The sequence below is a fragment of the Calliopsis andreniformis genome, chromosome 8 (assembly GCF_051401765.1).
Source record: "Calliopsis andreniformis isolate RMS-2024a chromosome 8, iyCalAndr_principal, whole genome shotgun sequence".
In the NCBI taxonomy this organism is placed as follows: Eukaryota; Metazoa; Arthropoda; class Insecta; order Hymenoptera; family Andrenidae; genus Calliopsis; species Calliopsis andreniformis.
In genome coordinates this window covers 1650257-1664211 of record NC_135069.1, presented here as the reverse complement: position 1 = coordinate 1664211, position 13955 = coordinate 1650257, and the positions used below count along the sequence as shown (strand labels likewise).

General features: G+C 33.1%; 5 protein-coding genes and 2 long non-coding RNA genes across 11 annotated transcripts; 4 read left to right on the top strand and 3 right to left on the bottom strand.

Moving 5' to 3' along the window:
• The first annotated feature begins 612 nt into the window (after positions 1-612).
• Positions 613-3125, top strand: LOC143182594 (uncharacterized). Of its 3 annotated transcripts, XR_013002484.1 has the most exons (3): positions 613-720; positions 1608-1731; positions 2486-3125. It is a non-coding gene; the product is annotated as an uncharacterized LOC143182594 (long non-coding RNA). The 3 variants fall into 3 exon arrangements; XR_013002486.1 differs by lacking the exon at positions 613-720 and having other exon boundaries at positions 1229-1731; positions 2521-3125; XR_013002485.1 differs by lacking the exon at positions 613-720 and having other exon boundaries at positions 1229-1731; positions 2415-3125.
• LOC143182595 (uncharacterized) lies at positions 736-1426 on the top strand. Of its 2 annotated transcripts, XR_013002488.1 has the most exons (3): positions 736-916; positions 989-1131; positions 1304-1426. It is a non-coding gene; the product is annotated as an uncharacterized LOC143182595 (long non-coding RNA). The 2 variants fall into 2 exon arrangements; XR_013002487.1 differs by having other exon boundaries at positions 736-1131.
• Positions 3126-3579: 454 nt separating the features above from the next.
• Pig-b (phosphatidylinositol glycan anchor biosynthesis class B) lies at positions 3580-5156 on the bottom strand. Its single transcript, XM_076383690.1, has one exon. It carries the CDS (start codon positions 5062-5064, stop codon positions 3598-3600), a length of 1467 nt encoding a protein of 488 aa, XP_076239805.1. The 5' UTR covers positions 5065-5156; the 3' UTR covers positions 3580-3597.
• Positions 5157-5335: 179 nt separating this feature from the next.
• On the top strand, positions 5336-8461 carry LOC143182591 (E3 SUMO-protein ligase ZBED1). Of its 2 annotated transcripts, XM_076383688.1 has the most exons (5): positions 5336-6933; positions 7017-7432; positions 7530-7687; positions 7765-8121; positions 8396-8461. In XM_076383688.1, the coding sequence occupies exons 1-4, from the start codon at positions 5650-5652 to the stop codon at positions 8085-8087; spliced, it is 2181 nt and encodes a 726-aa protein (XP_076239803.1). In that variant the 5' UTR covers positions 5336-5649; the 3' UTR covers positions 8088-8121; positions 8396-8461. The 2 variants fall into 2 exon arrangements, with proteins under 2 accessions (XP_076239803.1, XP_076239802.1); XM_076383687.1 differs by having other exon boundaries at positions 7765-8427.
• Positions 8462-9376: 915 nt separating this feature from the next.
• LOC143182395 (transmembrane protein 138) lies at positions 9377-10134 on the bottom strand. Its single transcript, XM_076383357.1, has 4 exons — positions 9971-10134; positions 9821-9893; positions 9579-9753; positions 9377-9518 (listed from the first exon to the last, which is right to left on the bottom strand). Exons 1-4 carry the CDS (start codon positions 10102-10104, stop codon positions 9412-9414), a joined length of 489 nt encoding a protein of 162 aa, XP_076239472.1. The 5' UTR covers positions 10105-10134; the 3' UTR covers positions 9377-9411.
• A 253-nt stretch (positions 10135-10387) lies between these two features.
• On the top strand, positions 10388-12410 carry LOC143182441 (XK-related protein 6). Its single transcript, XM_076383426.1, has 4 exons — positions 10388-10989; positions 11072-11393; positions 11490-11645; positions 11707-12410. The coding sequence occupies exons 1-4, from the start codon at positions 10684-10686 to the stop codon at positions 12183-12185; spliced, it is 1263 nt and encodes a 420-aa protein (XP_076239541.1). The 5' UTR covers positions 10388-10683; the 3' UTR covers positions 12186-12410.
• Positions 12411-12856: 446 nt separating this feature from the next.
• On the bottom strand, positions 12857-13810 carry Robl (dynein light chain roadblock). The gene is made up of 3 exons (XM_076383427.1): positions 13640-13810; positions 13493-13571; positions 12857-13431 (listed from the first exon to the last, which is right to left on the bottom strand). The coding sequence occupies exons 1-3, from the start codon at positions 13640-13642 to the stop codon at positions 13220-13222; spliced, it is 294 nt and encodes a 97-aa protein (XP_076239542.1). The 5' UTR covers positions 13643-13810; the 3' UTR covers positions 12857-13219.
• Positions 13811-13955: the final 145 nt, after the last annotated feature.

The following is a 13955-nucleotide window of genomic DNA, read 5'->3' as shown; positions in this document are numbered from 1 at the left end:
ACTGGGAAAATTTAATCTTACAGATTTGAACAACGTTAGATCGTGAACTTCTGTATTGTAATTTGTTTACAAACATAGTCACACAAAAAAAGCCAAGGACATCTTTTGAGGACAAATTTGAAACTTTAATACGCTAAAGCAGAAGCTGTATCAACGACACACCTCTATTACAAGATATAGGTTTTCCAGATTAGGTTAGATCCATCCGTTAGAAACAACGGATAATGTCAACTACGTCTCAGTTTCTTCGAAGTGACTCGTTGCACGCCATCGAAAATAACGACAGCTCATTATATCCCCTTTTTATCAAAATGTCTTACATAAACAGGTTTCACCGTATGGCCCTCCACACCTTCCCGTGCTTGTGAGCCTGCAGGAAGCCAGAGAAAATTGATCTCTATGTTGGTCGTAGTTCCGGAAAAACATCGGGAAAAGCTAACAGGGTAAAAGTCGAAACTTGTGCACCATATATACATATAAGGAATATACAGTTCACAACGTTAAATCGCTTAGGAGAAGGAAAGCCGAACGAGCAACAGGTTGGCACGATCTCGGCGGGAGTGGGGAAACAGGAGAATGAGAAGAGCTATGTATAGACGAAGAGGCAGAAAACGGACAACGAAGTGGGAAAGTACGGGTGATCGTCGTTGGATTTGGTCGGAATATCCGTGAAGCGAAATACTTGGTGCTGCGCAAGAACGTCGGTGTCACGATGGAGAGGTACGATTGGTCGATCACCTGTTGCTCCCTGACTGTGATTGGTTGGCCTCGACGGCGCGTAACGACGTGCCAGAGGAGGACAAGTGCATCGACGGCTGGTCTACGATGGACCAAGATCGCGAATAGGGCACTATTAGGATGCCGATTTCGTGTACCTGCTGTATACCTGCGCGTGTATATATAGACACAGTATATGGTACATTATTTGTCCTTCCTCGTCATCGGGTCAGCTGCACGATTACGAAATACATGTTTACCGTTTTTATAGATACCTCCATGCGCTACAATTGCATATTTAGACATGGCAACCGATTAGTCACCTTATTTGCAACATTTTCGATCGAGCACTTCAAATCTTTTTATGCTGACTACACAAGATATTTCTGAGTCCTGAGTTCTGTAATTCTGAAGGTAATTCGCATATATTTGCAAAATTCTTGAGAGTGATATTGGTTTCTGCCGACAAAAGTACAAGCGATAAAATGTTCCTTTTGCATCACAATTAACGTCGAATGCTAAACAAACCATGAATATGCGATCGCATATTGTAACAGCGTATGTTAAGGACGAAATGTTCAAACAGGTGTATAAGAGCCATGCGAGAGCAAAGTCTGAAGGGCAAAGTCTGTGTCGACGACGGCAAGGAAAGCCGGTTTACTGACGTCGGACTCTGAACCTTCCGTGTCATTGTTGATCCTGCTTAAGCATCTCGTTTTTGCGAGATAGATGCGAATCCTAAACAACTCTCACACCTAGGACTGTACTTTTAACTTCTCCTGATGGATGATAAATCTTAATTTATCTCATCTCAATGTCACTTGAAGGATAATTGAAAAAACCGATGGAACACGGGAAAGAGATATTTATTGTGGCTGACACTTATCCAGGGACGAAGCGAAGGCGGAAGAGCTGGAAGAAACGACAGGAGGGAGAAGGTCGTCGAAGTAGGAACACCTGTCAGACACCTGCTTCCTAAGGGATCCTAAAGTTGACGGGGCGGGCAACGTTAAGGTAACTCATCATTGTTTCACGATGTAGGTTTATGGTTTTAGTACTACCAGAGCCGATGTAGAATATACGAATTCTGAAAAAAAAGGAAAGAATATCGCATGTAAATCGATCTCATTATCGACGCATTATGTTAACCTTTTGCATAATTTAAACAACCAGCAAAGGCGAGCATAAAATTACTCTACTATACTTTATTTTTGCGTTAATAAAACATGGTCTGTTTGACCTCTTTTAGAACGTAAGGTGCAAGCCATTAAATAAAAATATTGCAAGAAAACATTAACTTGAACTGTGTTCCATGAAGCAGATATTGTTCAACCGTACAAAAGCACCTGGAAATGTTTCGATACAATGTCTGTAGCGTTGAACGATCCGTTTCGGATGCTCTTTCATGTTAGAAGGAAGGGGATCGGATTCACCGTTGCGCAGAACTTTCTCTCGGGACAAGAATTATGCTCATGCCTTTCATAGCCTTCTACAACGTAACTTTCAAAACCGTTGTGAATCATGGCGATCAGCTTACTTCCGTGAATCGTTCCCTTTATAGTATTTTCTCTTCATAGACTCTGTTCGCCCTACGACCTTCATTACATCCTACTATTGTTTTTATTTTTTTCCTCGGATGCCAGGAGGCAAAAGTCATCAAGGCCAATACTCAAAAACTTGTTCTTAATCTACTGTAGCGTCAGCAACTTCGAGTCGAGAGATTAAGAAAGGACACAAGTGAATTACTTTATTTAAATCGGTTTTGAAGGACATGGAGCAAGTGCCTGGTTCTCCTCTGTGCAGCTATATGGATCCTTCCCGATGGACGAAATTTCACTGATAGGAGAGGGAAAAAGGAATACAGTAGATGAAGGAAGAGTCCCGTGATAGAGGAAGAAGCACACAGAAAAGGAACGGCGAGAGAGAAGACAGGCTGGTCGCTGACCCGCTCGGAACGTTGACTCCATGTAGTCAGTCCCCTCTTTATATTTTCTTCCATCCCGCTTGCACCATCTTTGCCGTACCTTCGATTACGGCCACCGGTTACCTTACCTTACTTTACCTTGCGTTACTTTGCCACGTCCGCTTTTCTTTAACCACGATCATTATATTCTGGACTTAGCATCTCCAAGGTGCTCCTTTTCCTCCTCTCTACACTTTTGTTTTACTCATTTCTTATCGCTACACGATTGATCTAATTTCCTAAAAATAGGAAGTGAAGTCCTTATGTTTCTGAGCATTACTGAACGGTGGATAAAGTAATTTATGTATTTAAAGAATGATTGCATTATTAATATAATTATAATTCTTATAATCAAACATTTCAGCTATGCAACAATGTGAATAACATTGTTCAGGATCGTTCCTGATTCCATAGTTACATGTAGCGTCGAAAAAGTACCGTTAGCATCGTTATCGTTCTCTCCGTGGCTTCTGAGAGTCGAGACCTATTTAGCTTGTAACGGTACGTGGGATTATTTTTGCAATCAGCTAATTTTCGACTGCTGAAAATTGGGCAAAAATCACGTCTAATCAGCCGGTGAAGGTTTTTCGCGTTAGTGATGGCCTTACAGAAACTCTCCTTCGTCGGTTTCCCTCTCCTATGCTTCGGTTTTTTCCCTCCACGACCATCACCATCATTGGTCACCACCTCCTGATCCAGCCCTCCACTCTACAAACCACCCGAACGAGAACTCGGCTCCTCCCGCCGCGTGACTCAATTGTTTCCATTATTATGACCGCCCTCTTAAGCTACGGTTCTACATGTCGTAGACGTTACACTTGCTTACATCATTTGCCATACTAATTTAATTTTTTTAATATAAATTTATAAATTTATGGTTTACATAAGAAACACATGGCCTCGGTTATTAAAACATTTTATTTACGTTTGTACAAGTGTATGAATTCTCCATAGTTTGATTGAGGAAAATGCGTATGGAACACCTCATATCTAAGCTGATAACGCGTTAAGAATGACTTTATTTTTGCTGCAGTATTATTAAATGTTATGATATGACTAGGCAGCGCAGTATTATTATCGTAATTTTGAGTAAGCCACTCTACTGGATTTGCGAAAAATATTTCCGCTTCGTCTACGTAATTTGCAGAATTATTAAGATTAGGTTCACAAGTTAGTATTCTTGTAGGGACATTTACATGTAAATGGCTGTACAAAGGTATAGCATGACATGGAGTAAGAAACAACAAACTGGTTGCATTATCAGAATAAACAAGTTCCTTCTGGAGAATTTTTGTTACATCTAGGGATCCACGTTGATGTATCATACAAAAGTAAATAGCAGGAATCAGATTCGTGATTATTATAAATATTATACATATTTTTCGTGCTATTTTTGTATGCTTAATATTCAAACGAAATGTACAAGAAGTACATATGTATATAATCATTGGCAAAAGAGGCAATAAAAACCTAAACTCTTTATGAGACAAGAGAGAATAAATGCAGAGTGTCCAAGCAATGACTATTAATAAAATTGCTTGACGATGAAAGTTGGCAGAATATTTTATTATTTGCCAACAACACAATAAAAAGACAGGATAATATAATCCTAGAAGCACTGGCAACCCACAAAAAATATACCATAATAAATGATGTGTTCCATATGCATCCCCAATTTTATGCAATATGTTTACACGAAAAAACTCCCAAGGAGAAAAGACTAATGTGCCATAACAATATATATCCAATAATGTAGAACACAAACAACAAACAATACCTACTATACAATATTGACCTATTAGAGTTAATTTGTTTTGTAAACTAGTACATAAATGGTACAGACATAAAGGTAACCATATTATAGCAGCAGTAGGTCTTATCATACACATAAATCCCACAATCCATAAAAAGTTGATATCTTTGTTGTTACTGTCACGCCATGGAAATACTGACAAAGCTATCATAGTACATGCTGTTTCTATTGTATTCATTAGAGTACGTGTGGCACAATAATACCAGTACCAATTTATGCATAAACTGTACAATGTCCATTTGTTGTTGGTCCACTTGTAAAATCTGTATTCTCCATAAGCACTGATAATTGCTTGAAAGATTCTAGGTATTGTTGTTAACATCCATACATAATCTAAGGATATGAATGCCAATATTTGATAGATAATATGTATAAGAAATGGATAGATGTAACTACGGATCTTTGTAATCCATTCCCATGTGAGATATCCATATCCAAATGCTAAACGATGAGCCACTTCTAATGACTGCCAATATTCGTCTGGTACATCAGCAGTTTGTACAAAAAAGACAGAAACAAACCTCCATAATATTAAAAAGGATAACGCTTTATTTTTCTTGGATATCTGCATTTTTTCATGGCTCAATATAGAGTATTATAAAGAATTCGTCAAGAAAATAGTAGTAACAAGTTTAATCAAAATTTCAGCCTAACCACTTTCTGATAACGTTTTATTTGAGGAACAAAACATAGAATAGCTTCAAATAATCGATGCAGATGTCGCTGTCGAGGGCGACCATTTTGTGAAATCGATTAGTTGAGAGCTCTGCGTAGCGATATTTCTTTGAACAAGAGAACCAAAGTCGATAGCGTCGTTACGAGAGGTGGTCGATAACCGATCGTGCATCGTTCTTTTCGAAACGAGAAATTGAAGTTCGATATCTGTAAAATAATTCGTCAAACACCGTTTTGAGATATCGGATTCTTCGCGGGTAAATTTGTTATTCTCTTATAACCCGTGAGTCGGACGTGAATCTTTGAAAAGAAGTATGGACCGTTGCAAACAATCGCTTTTTAAATTATGCAACAAAAATCCACCATTTTGATGTGAAACAAACGCTACGAAGTAATAGAAACATGAGAAATATGTACATGTGTTTAATTTAGTACCTGGATGATAAGTTGTGCCGGCATTTCTGTATTTTAACTGTTAATCATGGAAAGTAAATCGTTAACATTATCTAACAATGGAAAGTCTGCGTCGACAGACGAATCAAAAAGCGATATGCAAATGGTACTCGCAAAAATGATGGAAGAGAAACACACGTACACCTATAAGAAATTAGTGGTACCTATGTCCATGCGGAGTATATACTGGAAGTTTTTCGGATTTCCAGCGACAGACGATGGCGATATTCTGACTAAAGTTAAAATCGTTTGCATATTGTGTAAAACTCAGATTGCTTATAATCGTAATACGAGTAATTTACGTATGCACTTGCAAAATAAGCATGCTCAAGAGCTGTTAGAACTAGAAGCTAGTAATCCTCCACGAAGGCAAGTACTATCTCAGGAAACAAAGGAGCGAAGAGCACAGAAGAGACTATTGAAAGCAGGTTTAACCCCTGCACAGCATATTTACACTACCAATGCAGATGGTACGGTTCAAATAGATGGAGATATACAGTTTGTCACAGATCCAAATATAAGTTTATCCAACATTGAAGATGATATTACAATAGGTCAGCCTTTACGGGTAATGATTAAAAGTGGTTCTAATATTGGAAACAATAGTCAGAATGTGGCCTTCCTTATGCCAGAAGATAATCCCATTAACCAGTCAAGTATTGATGGAAAAACTGTGTCAGATGCTATAGCTGAATTTATTATAATGGACTTGCAGTTACCAGAGGTAGTAGAAGGTAGAGGTTTCCAAAGGTTGGTAGCAACATTACGCTCACCTTGTGAGATTCCTAGTAAAAATAAATTAGAAGAAGAAATAATACCAAAGATTTATGATACATTTCGTGAATCAGTTGCAACAACTCTGTCTTGTATTACTAGTGAAGTAGGTTTAACTATTGAAGAGTGGAGATCAAATTCTGATGAACGTTTTGTTACTGTTTCTGTGTATTATCAGAATGCTGGTGAACCTGTTCTAGAATGTAAAGTATTAAGTACAATTCATGCACCTTTAGATTGGGAGGAATCTCAGTGGGGTAATACAATAGATTCATTGTTACTTGATTGGGATTTGAAAATAGAAAGAATAACTGCAGTAGTGGTAGCCACATCCAGAACAGAATTGTTATCTGCTCTAACAAACAGGGGATTAACATTAGTTCCTTGCTTACTTCATACATTGCAAGTGTGTGCTCAAGCATGCTTTGAGAATCCAGAAGTTGCTGCTATATTATCCAAATGTAGAGCAGCTATTGGAGCTATTATAAGTCATCCAGCTGCATCTGCAGCTTTAACTATGCAAGAACAGTTATTAGAGGTAAAACTATAATCTTCTTGTACTTTATGAAATGACAAATCATTTTATTGTGTGATTTTTTAACTTATTTAATATTTTTATAGTTGGAAGAAAACACCATGTTAATGGATTATCCACCTGTATGGACATCCACATATAATATGCTAGAGCAAATGGTTCTACGCCGTAATATTGTGACATCAATCTTAGAGAGTATGGAAGGCATTGATCAAGAAGGAGTTGATTTAACAAATGATCAGTGGAAGATTGTTGAGGATCTTGTAAATGTTCTTGAGCCATTTAAGGTTACTATTATGACACTTAGCGAAGAAAAAATGCCTTTAATATCTTTATTAAAGCCATTATTATGGCAACTTGTATCTTCCCATCTCAAAGTAAAAGAAACTGATAGTGATACAGCAAGAACTTTTAAAGAGTCCTTGTCTGATATGCTTTGTGATAGATATGCAGATTACAATGTTACCCTGTTACTTCAAATTGCAACTACTTTAGATCCTAGGTAATTAAAGATCATATAATATGTATATTGAAAGTAATTTTCATTCTAAATTTATATTATAAATATAAATACAATCAAAATATACTCTTTGCACTAGGTTTAAACAACTACCATATGCTACTGAAGAAGATAAAAATTTGGTAGCTACTCCTATAAAAGAAATGTTGACAAAATTAATACAAGAAGAATCTGGAGATAGTAGTACGAATGTTAAAGCTGAAGAAGAACCTCCAAGTAAAAAAAATCGTATGTCAGGTATGTACATATATAAAATTGTTCAACTCTACATTTTAATTTTGATAAAATTTAATTACTTTGTAATTGCACACTAGGTATGGAACTTTTACTTGGAGGTCTCTGTTCAAATAAAAGTGGGATGCCTGCAGAAGAGAAGGCTGATCTTGAACTTGTTCAGTATCACTCAGAATCCACTGCACCACTTGATTATTGTCCCCTCCAGTGGTGGGCTAAAATTTCTGCCAAGTGTCCAAACTTAGGAAAGCTGGCTTGTAGATATAATTGTGTGCCTGCATGCTGTGCACCACCATCTAGGATTCCAGCAGAAGTACAAGTTTTATATGATACAAGGCGTGCCGCCTTACCTCCGCATCTGATAGAAAAACTACTCTTTCTTCATGGTAATCACACCGTTTGAGAACAAAATTATGTTCGATTGAAATTATTCAAAGGTACTACTTTGTAGTCAATGAAACTGTTTTAGAAATCACTTTTATGTGATTTAAGATCCGAGAGAAATCTAGATAGATGAGATAATACATACTAAAGACGAATCAATCCTATCATTAAATTAATAATATTACACAAAATCATTTTTATATTAAGCTTACAGTTTCCAGTGTCGCAAACGAATTAGTTAGTAGTAGAAATGAAAAAACGTATTAGTACATTTGTTCAATGTTTCATTTTCATCAGTTTTATGTAATTTCGTATTTTCTAATACAGCAAAAAATTATTTGATCCTCAACAAATATGCAAAGAACTATGCAATTTTTTAATATTTGTTTTTCTTTATTATCTAATTAAGTGTATGATAATATAACACTATCAATTTTAAAAACAGAATATCAAAACTTTTGTACAGAAATTTAAAAAAACATATGTTTTACTTTTTCATTATATCGATGTTTAATTTTTACATTTTTTGTATATATATTCATCTAAGAATGACAATTAAATTATACGTAAAATAATTTACTTTCTGAAATTGGCATGTCAAACAAATGTTAACTGAATATACATTTGTTTGTGGTAATTGTTTTTAACAATGTTTTCTTATCAATTGGAATGAACATACGAATAGCAATCAGACTTTTGGGTTGTTAAATTATTTGTGATTTCTACTAATGCATTATTACACTGAAAAGTGTATTCTTGTGATATTGACTTCTCTTTTAACACACTAAGTAGTACAAATATAGCATTTTGTATCATAAATTAATGGATATTATATCATAAGTAGTAATTATATTGATATAATAGGTTTAATTTTTTCTCATTTATTTGTCTAATGATTTATAATTTACTGCTGGAACATAATCTAATGTATATACTGTCAACTACATACACATATATTATTGGAAATATCATACCAATATTTATATAAACTGTATAAAGTTTTACGCTTTATTTTTGTAAAATATGGACAAAATTGTAAAAAGATACAATAATAATTTTTATATTGTATATAAATACGAATTATTCTTCAAGTACATTTAGAAGTTTAATGAATATATTATGTACCTAATTAAGTGTACTATTTTCTAAAAATTCAGGGTAATAGTACTTAGTTGTAAATGTTGCTTAAATTTTCTACTTCAATTAAATATATTTAATGTATAAACAAATTTAAAAAAATTTATACAGCATAAGTGATAAAAATTAGAATTCTTTATTACATTATATTTTGGTCTCATATTGTTACAGTCTTTTTAGATATACATATTAATTATCAAAGTCATTTATGAAAGACTGAATTCATTTTGCATCCATGTAGAACTTTCATAGAATCTTGGATCCGCAATTCTGAGAGATGCCCTTTTATAGAAGTAGTAATACAAGACTGCAACTAAGATTATTAAATATGAAAAAAATATTTCGCAATAATGTGCATTTCTTATTTCATTACCTCCTCTATGTAATGAGTAAAGAACATGAAAATCTTTTGTCCAGTAATATCTGAGAGGTGACAACCAATGCATTTTAATGTGCCATGTATGCAAGCTAATGCTTAATATCATATATGCAATGCATAATATTAACGTGATACGAAATTTTGTGTACAGTAATTGTATTAATCCTACCTGCATTGAAAAATAATTCAGGATAATTACACAATTAAATATCGGACATTACTATTTACTCGATTACCTGGAAGATGTAAGTGGAAAAAAAATTCACTAAAAGAACTGTAAGGGTCATGATAAGACAGAAGTCTTGCACCCTTAAACATAAAAATTAAATTGTCACTTAAATTTGAGTAAAATCTATCCTATTGCAAATTAGAGTCATATTACGTACACATAAAGGATCAATAAATAAATTGGATTTTGTCTACAAAATCCAGCGAATGAATTAACGAAAATATCGAAAAACAATATCAGATACTGCACAATTATAGTTGCCAAATATTTGTTTGTATTTAAGGTATTCATTTATTACAAAAAAAGTATTTATTTGCTGATTATAATTCGTAGTATCACAGAGTCGTAGTGTTGCTGTTGCATTGTTATATTCTAAAGGTTGTCATAGCAATCTGATTACTATCTATATTTCGTAAATTAGCTATTCGTTAAATTTAACGAAAAATTAATTCTGAAGGGTGGAGGAATTAATAAATCCTGAGCTGAAAAAATGTCGTTATTTAGTAGAAAATTTTATAGACTGATGAATGATAACGAAATTCAAATTCAATGACGTGTAAATCAAGAGTTTACACATTGCACGCCATATACTGTCAAAACAATTGACAATGTATCTACGTACAAAAGTTGTGTTTATATATACAATAACGTGAATAAGTACGCGTATTGTTATAAATAAATAATTAAAATATAACAATGTTATTTATTTGAATTCAGTGAAGTTACGAAAAGTAAATATCCATATGGAGGTTATTCTTAACATGATGTTTCGATAACAATAAATGAAATGGTTAACATATTTTAATTATACAACTAAATTTACTTGAATCTGAATTATGACAATTAAGATTATTTAATAATAACAAGAAAATGGAGGCTCGAAATAATAAACATCTTCATACGCGACAAATCATCGGTATTTTTCCAGTATTGGAATTGGATAGCGACGATGTAGATGTTCCTTTGAAAAATCCAAGTATATCTCACTTGGATATTTTCTTTCTTGTGTCCTCCATCCTCATGCACATTGTAGATATGGCAATTGATTTAAATCTTGCCATTAGATATTTATTATCCAACAAAATTACATATTTTGCATGGACTACTGTTTTTATTTTTTTACCTTCTATTATAAACGTTATAATTAGCAGAAGAATGCAATATCAAGATGACAAGGTATAGAATAATTGAATGAAATACCTAATTCACTATAAACATTTGTTTTGATCTTAAAGCAGCTGTTTCTTTTTTTTTACAGGCAAATGTGCAATCTGGTCATTCTGAATCCAAATGCACACATGCAATGCTAACAAAGAAGTTATACTGTGTTATAGTCATTGCATTTCAATTGGCACCAGTACTTCGATATTATCAAACTTTAATATATGCCCTTAAGGCTTATAAGTACAAAAAAGCAGGAGACCGTCATGGTCAGAGACATTACTATATGAAAATGCTCAAGGAAGACCAAGATGTTGCTTTACTAAGAGTGTTTGAATGCTTTCTGGAAGCTGCTCCTCAACAAGTTTTACAATTAACTATATTATTGAAACATTACCACAACAGTATTAATTTTGAATGTATATATATATTTTTAGTTATTTATTAGTCAACATTTTTATAATATTTAGCCATAGATTTATGAATGTAAACTTTTTTATTTGGATTAATTATAGTTATACATCAAGTAGCTAGTATCCTCAGCTCACTTGGAAGTATGGGATGGGCTATGGCTAGTTACCACCGTAGTATTAGATTAGCTCAACAAGATAAGCTGAACATTGGGATCACAGGAACTATTCTTCAATTTTTATGGCATTTTTGTACAACAGGTATGTGAACTGTCCCTGTATAAAAAAATTAAATATCTAAATTTTTAAATAAATTTTTCAGTTTCAAGGATATTATCCTTGAGTGTTATTGCAAGCATCTGGCCTCTATACACTGCTATTGGTTGCATTTGTCATTGGATAGGTATGACTGCTTGGATCATTCTTGATTCTCATGGCATATTGGAATTTTGTAGAAACTATAATCATGCTCCACACTGCCCTCCAACAGTTAAAGAACGTGTTTATTCTGTATTATTTTCGGTAGTAATTGGTATAGTTCATGTATTTATATATTTAAATGCAGTAGATGGTAGTACATTCCTTAAACACGTGTTTTTCTACATAGTTTGTTTTCTTGAAAACATTACAGCAACTGTAGTTTGGATATACACTTCATCAAATGAAGTTAAAAATGCTTGGTATTTTAATATACTCATTATTCTTTGTATTATACCTTTTCTGCTAGGTATAACAGCTATGATTGTTTATTATACTGTTTTCCATCCTTCCTTAAAGCATCAGAATTCTATACAATCATGATTTAAAATAGTTATAGATTATATTTACAGAATTTTAAACAAAATTTAATTAATTTATATATTTATTGTTTACAAATGGTACAAATATTTAAGTTTAGGTAACATATACAGTTTGTACATATATAGTTAATATATTTATTTTTATTAATTTTATATATTCTTAACTTTTTCAAACTTTTCTTAGTGCAAGTTGTCAAGTATCATCCTTGCATTATGCAATCTTTGAATTAATTACTTGAAAGTAATGACTAAAACTGATAAGATATTGCACAAAGAAATGAATTTTTTATCCTGAATACTGCCATGTATAAGGCTTATTAAAGGCCTTCTTTGACTAGATGATGCTAGTGTAATACATAGTTTATATTTTTATTATGCTCTCTGAATAATTATATATTCATGTGAAAAAGTTATCATTCCTTAATATAAGTACATACTAAAATTAAGTGATAATTAACAGACAAAAACAAATTATAGAAATTTTACTAAAGCATTGCAAATTGTGTATGCTTTACTATTTTTAAACTTTATGTACTTTGTATACTTTTTATATAATAAATAAAACTGTCTCTATTATTTTTATATGATTGTTTGATTATAACCAGAGACCTTAAGTATAACTAAATGCAGTGATTGTATAGTGAAGAGATAAAGAACAATAGTGAAGTCTGATTCTTAAGATTATAACTAAATTTTATTTAAAAACAATAATATGAAGTTATTATATAATACACCAATTTATTAACTATACTGTTTGTAATAAATTAAGGTTTTTAATAGGAATCTAATGATTTATGTTTTCAATTAACATTCAGTGTTCTCTTTTTAGCTATTTTATAGCACAATGTGCACAATCTTTAGCACTTAGTGACAACTGTAAAGCACATCCTTTAAGAATATTCAAGAAGTAAAATTCAAACAGCTTTTTGCAATACTAGTGTTAAATAAATTTAAAATGGAATGTGCTGCATAAAATAATTTACCAACAAATAATGAAGCATATATTTTCTTATATGTTACTTCCTCTGTTAGCCATCAATCAACTGGATTTTGTATCACTATAAGTATAAATTCTTTATCAGGAGCAACCATGATTTCATGCTTCTTGCTACGGATACGCAAGAAAGTGAGGTCATTTGTCGGATCCAAATCTCGTACCACAGATCTTGCTTTGTCTGACAATTGACTTATTAGGCCTGCATATTGCACTGTTGTAGTATTGTCCAAAGTAGATTTAATCGGAATGCCTGTATATTGATAGGAAATTAATCAGTTTATTCATATTAGGTTCTTGTAAAAGTGACACACCTTCCGCGTTAACTACAATTGTTCCAACTACTCCCTTATGCGACTGAATACGTTTCATAGTCTCCTCCACTTCTTGTGCCTTAAAAAAGATGCATATTAAACTAAAACGATACGTGTAATTAAGTATACAGTTTGTCGCAAATTTACCATCTTATAAAATTTGATACTTCGTTGCAAGTATAGTACAATACTGTCTTCCAAGAACTTAGTTATAACTATTTTTAATGACTTTTTATAAAGCCACAACGTCACTTGGATCCTGCTGCCTATTAATTGTTCATATATTTTATAAATAACATCGAAAATAGTAAGCGCAATGTGTTGTTAGGTATTAAACGCCACCTAGATGTCTAAAGACAATCATGTAGCGGTACATTCAAATCGTATGAATTTTCGAGTACTCAAAACACTCAACATAATTTTTATTCGAGTTCTCTTATAAGTAGACTACAGATCTTTAAAC

What these genes read in the sequence shown, in the direction of transcription:
- Pig-b (XM_076383690.1), bottom strand. Translation starts at nt 5,064, where the DNA reads ATGCAGATATCCAAGAAAAATAAAGCGTTATCCTTTTTAATATTATGG.
- Robl (XM_076383427.1), bottom strand. An exon ending in AATTGTAGTTAACGCGGAAG is followed by an intron (nt 13,432 to 13,492) that starts GTGTGTCACTTT and finishes ATCAATATACAG; the next exon opens with GCATTCCGATTAAATCTACT.
- LOC143182441 (XM_076383426.1), top strand. Translation starts at nt 10,684, where the DNA reads ATGGAGGCTCGAAATAATAAACATCTTCATACGCGACAAATCATCGGT. An exon ending in TGCAATATCAAGATGACAAG is followed by an intron (nt 10,990 to 11,071) that starts GTATAGAATAAT and finishes TTTTTTTTACAG; the next exon opens with GCAAATGTGCAATCTGGTCA. An exon ending in ATGGCATTTTTGTACAACAG is followed by an intron (nt 11,646 to 11,706) that starts GTATGTGAACTG and finishes TAAATTTTTCAG; the next exon opens with TTTCAAGGATATTATCCTTG.
- LOC143182395 (XM_076383357.1), bottom strand. Translation starts at nt 10,104, where the DNA reads ATGAATACCTTAAATACAAACAAATATTTGGCAACTATAATTGTGCAG. An exon ending in TATTTATTGATCCTTTATGT is followed by an intron (nt 9,894 to 9,970) that starts GTACGTAATATG and finishes TTTATGTTTAAG; the next exon opens with GGTGCAAGACTTCTGTCTTA. An exon ending in TTACTCATTACATAGAGGAG is followed by an intron (nt 9,519 to 9,578) that starts GTAATGAAATAA and finishes TAATAATCTTAG; the next exon opens with TTGCAGTCTTGTATTACTAC.
- LOC143182591 (XM_076383688.1), top strand. Translation starts at nt 5,650, where the DNA reads ATGGAAAGTAAATCGTTAACATTATCTAACAATGGAAAGTCTGCGTCG. An exon ending in TGCAAGAACAGTTATTAGAG is followed by an intron (nt 6,934 to 7,016) that starts GTAAAACTATAA and finishes ATATTTTTATAG; the next exon opens with TTGGAAGAAAACACCATGTT. An exon ending in TAAAAAAAATCGTATGTCAG is followed by an intron (nt 7,688 to 7,764) that starts GTATGTACATAT and finishes ATTGCACACTAG; the next exon opens with GTATGGAACTTTTACTTGGA.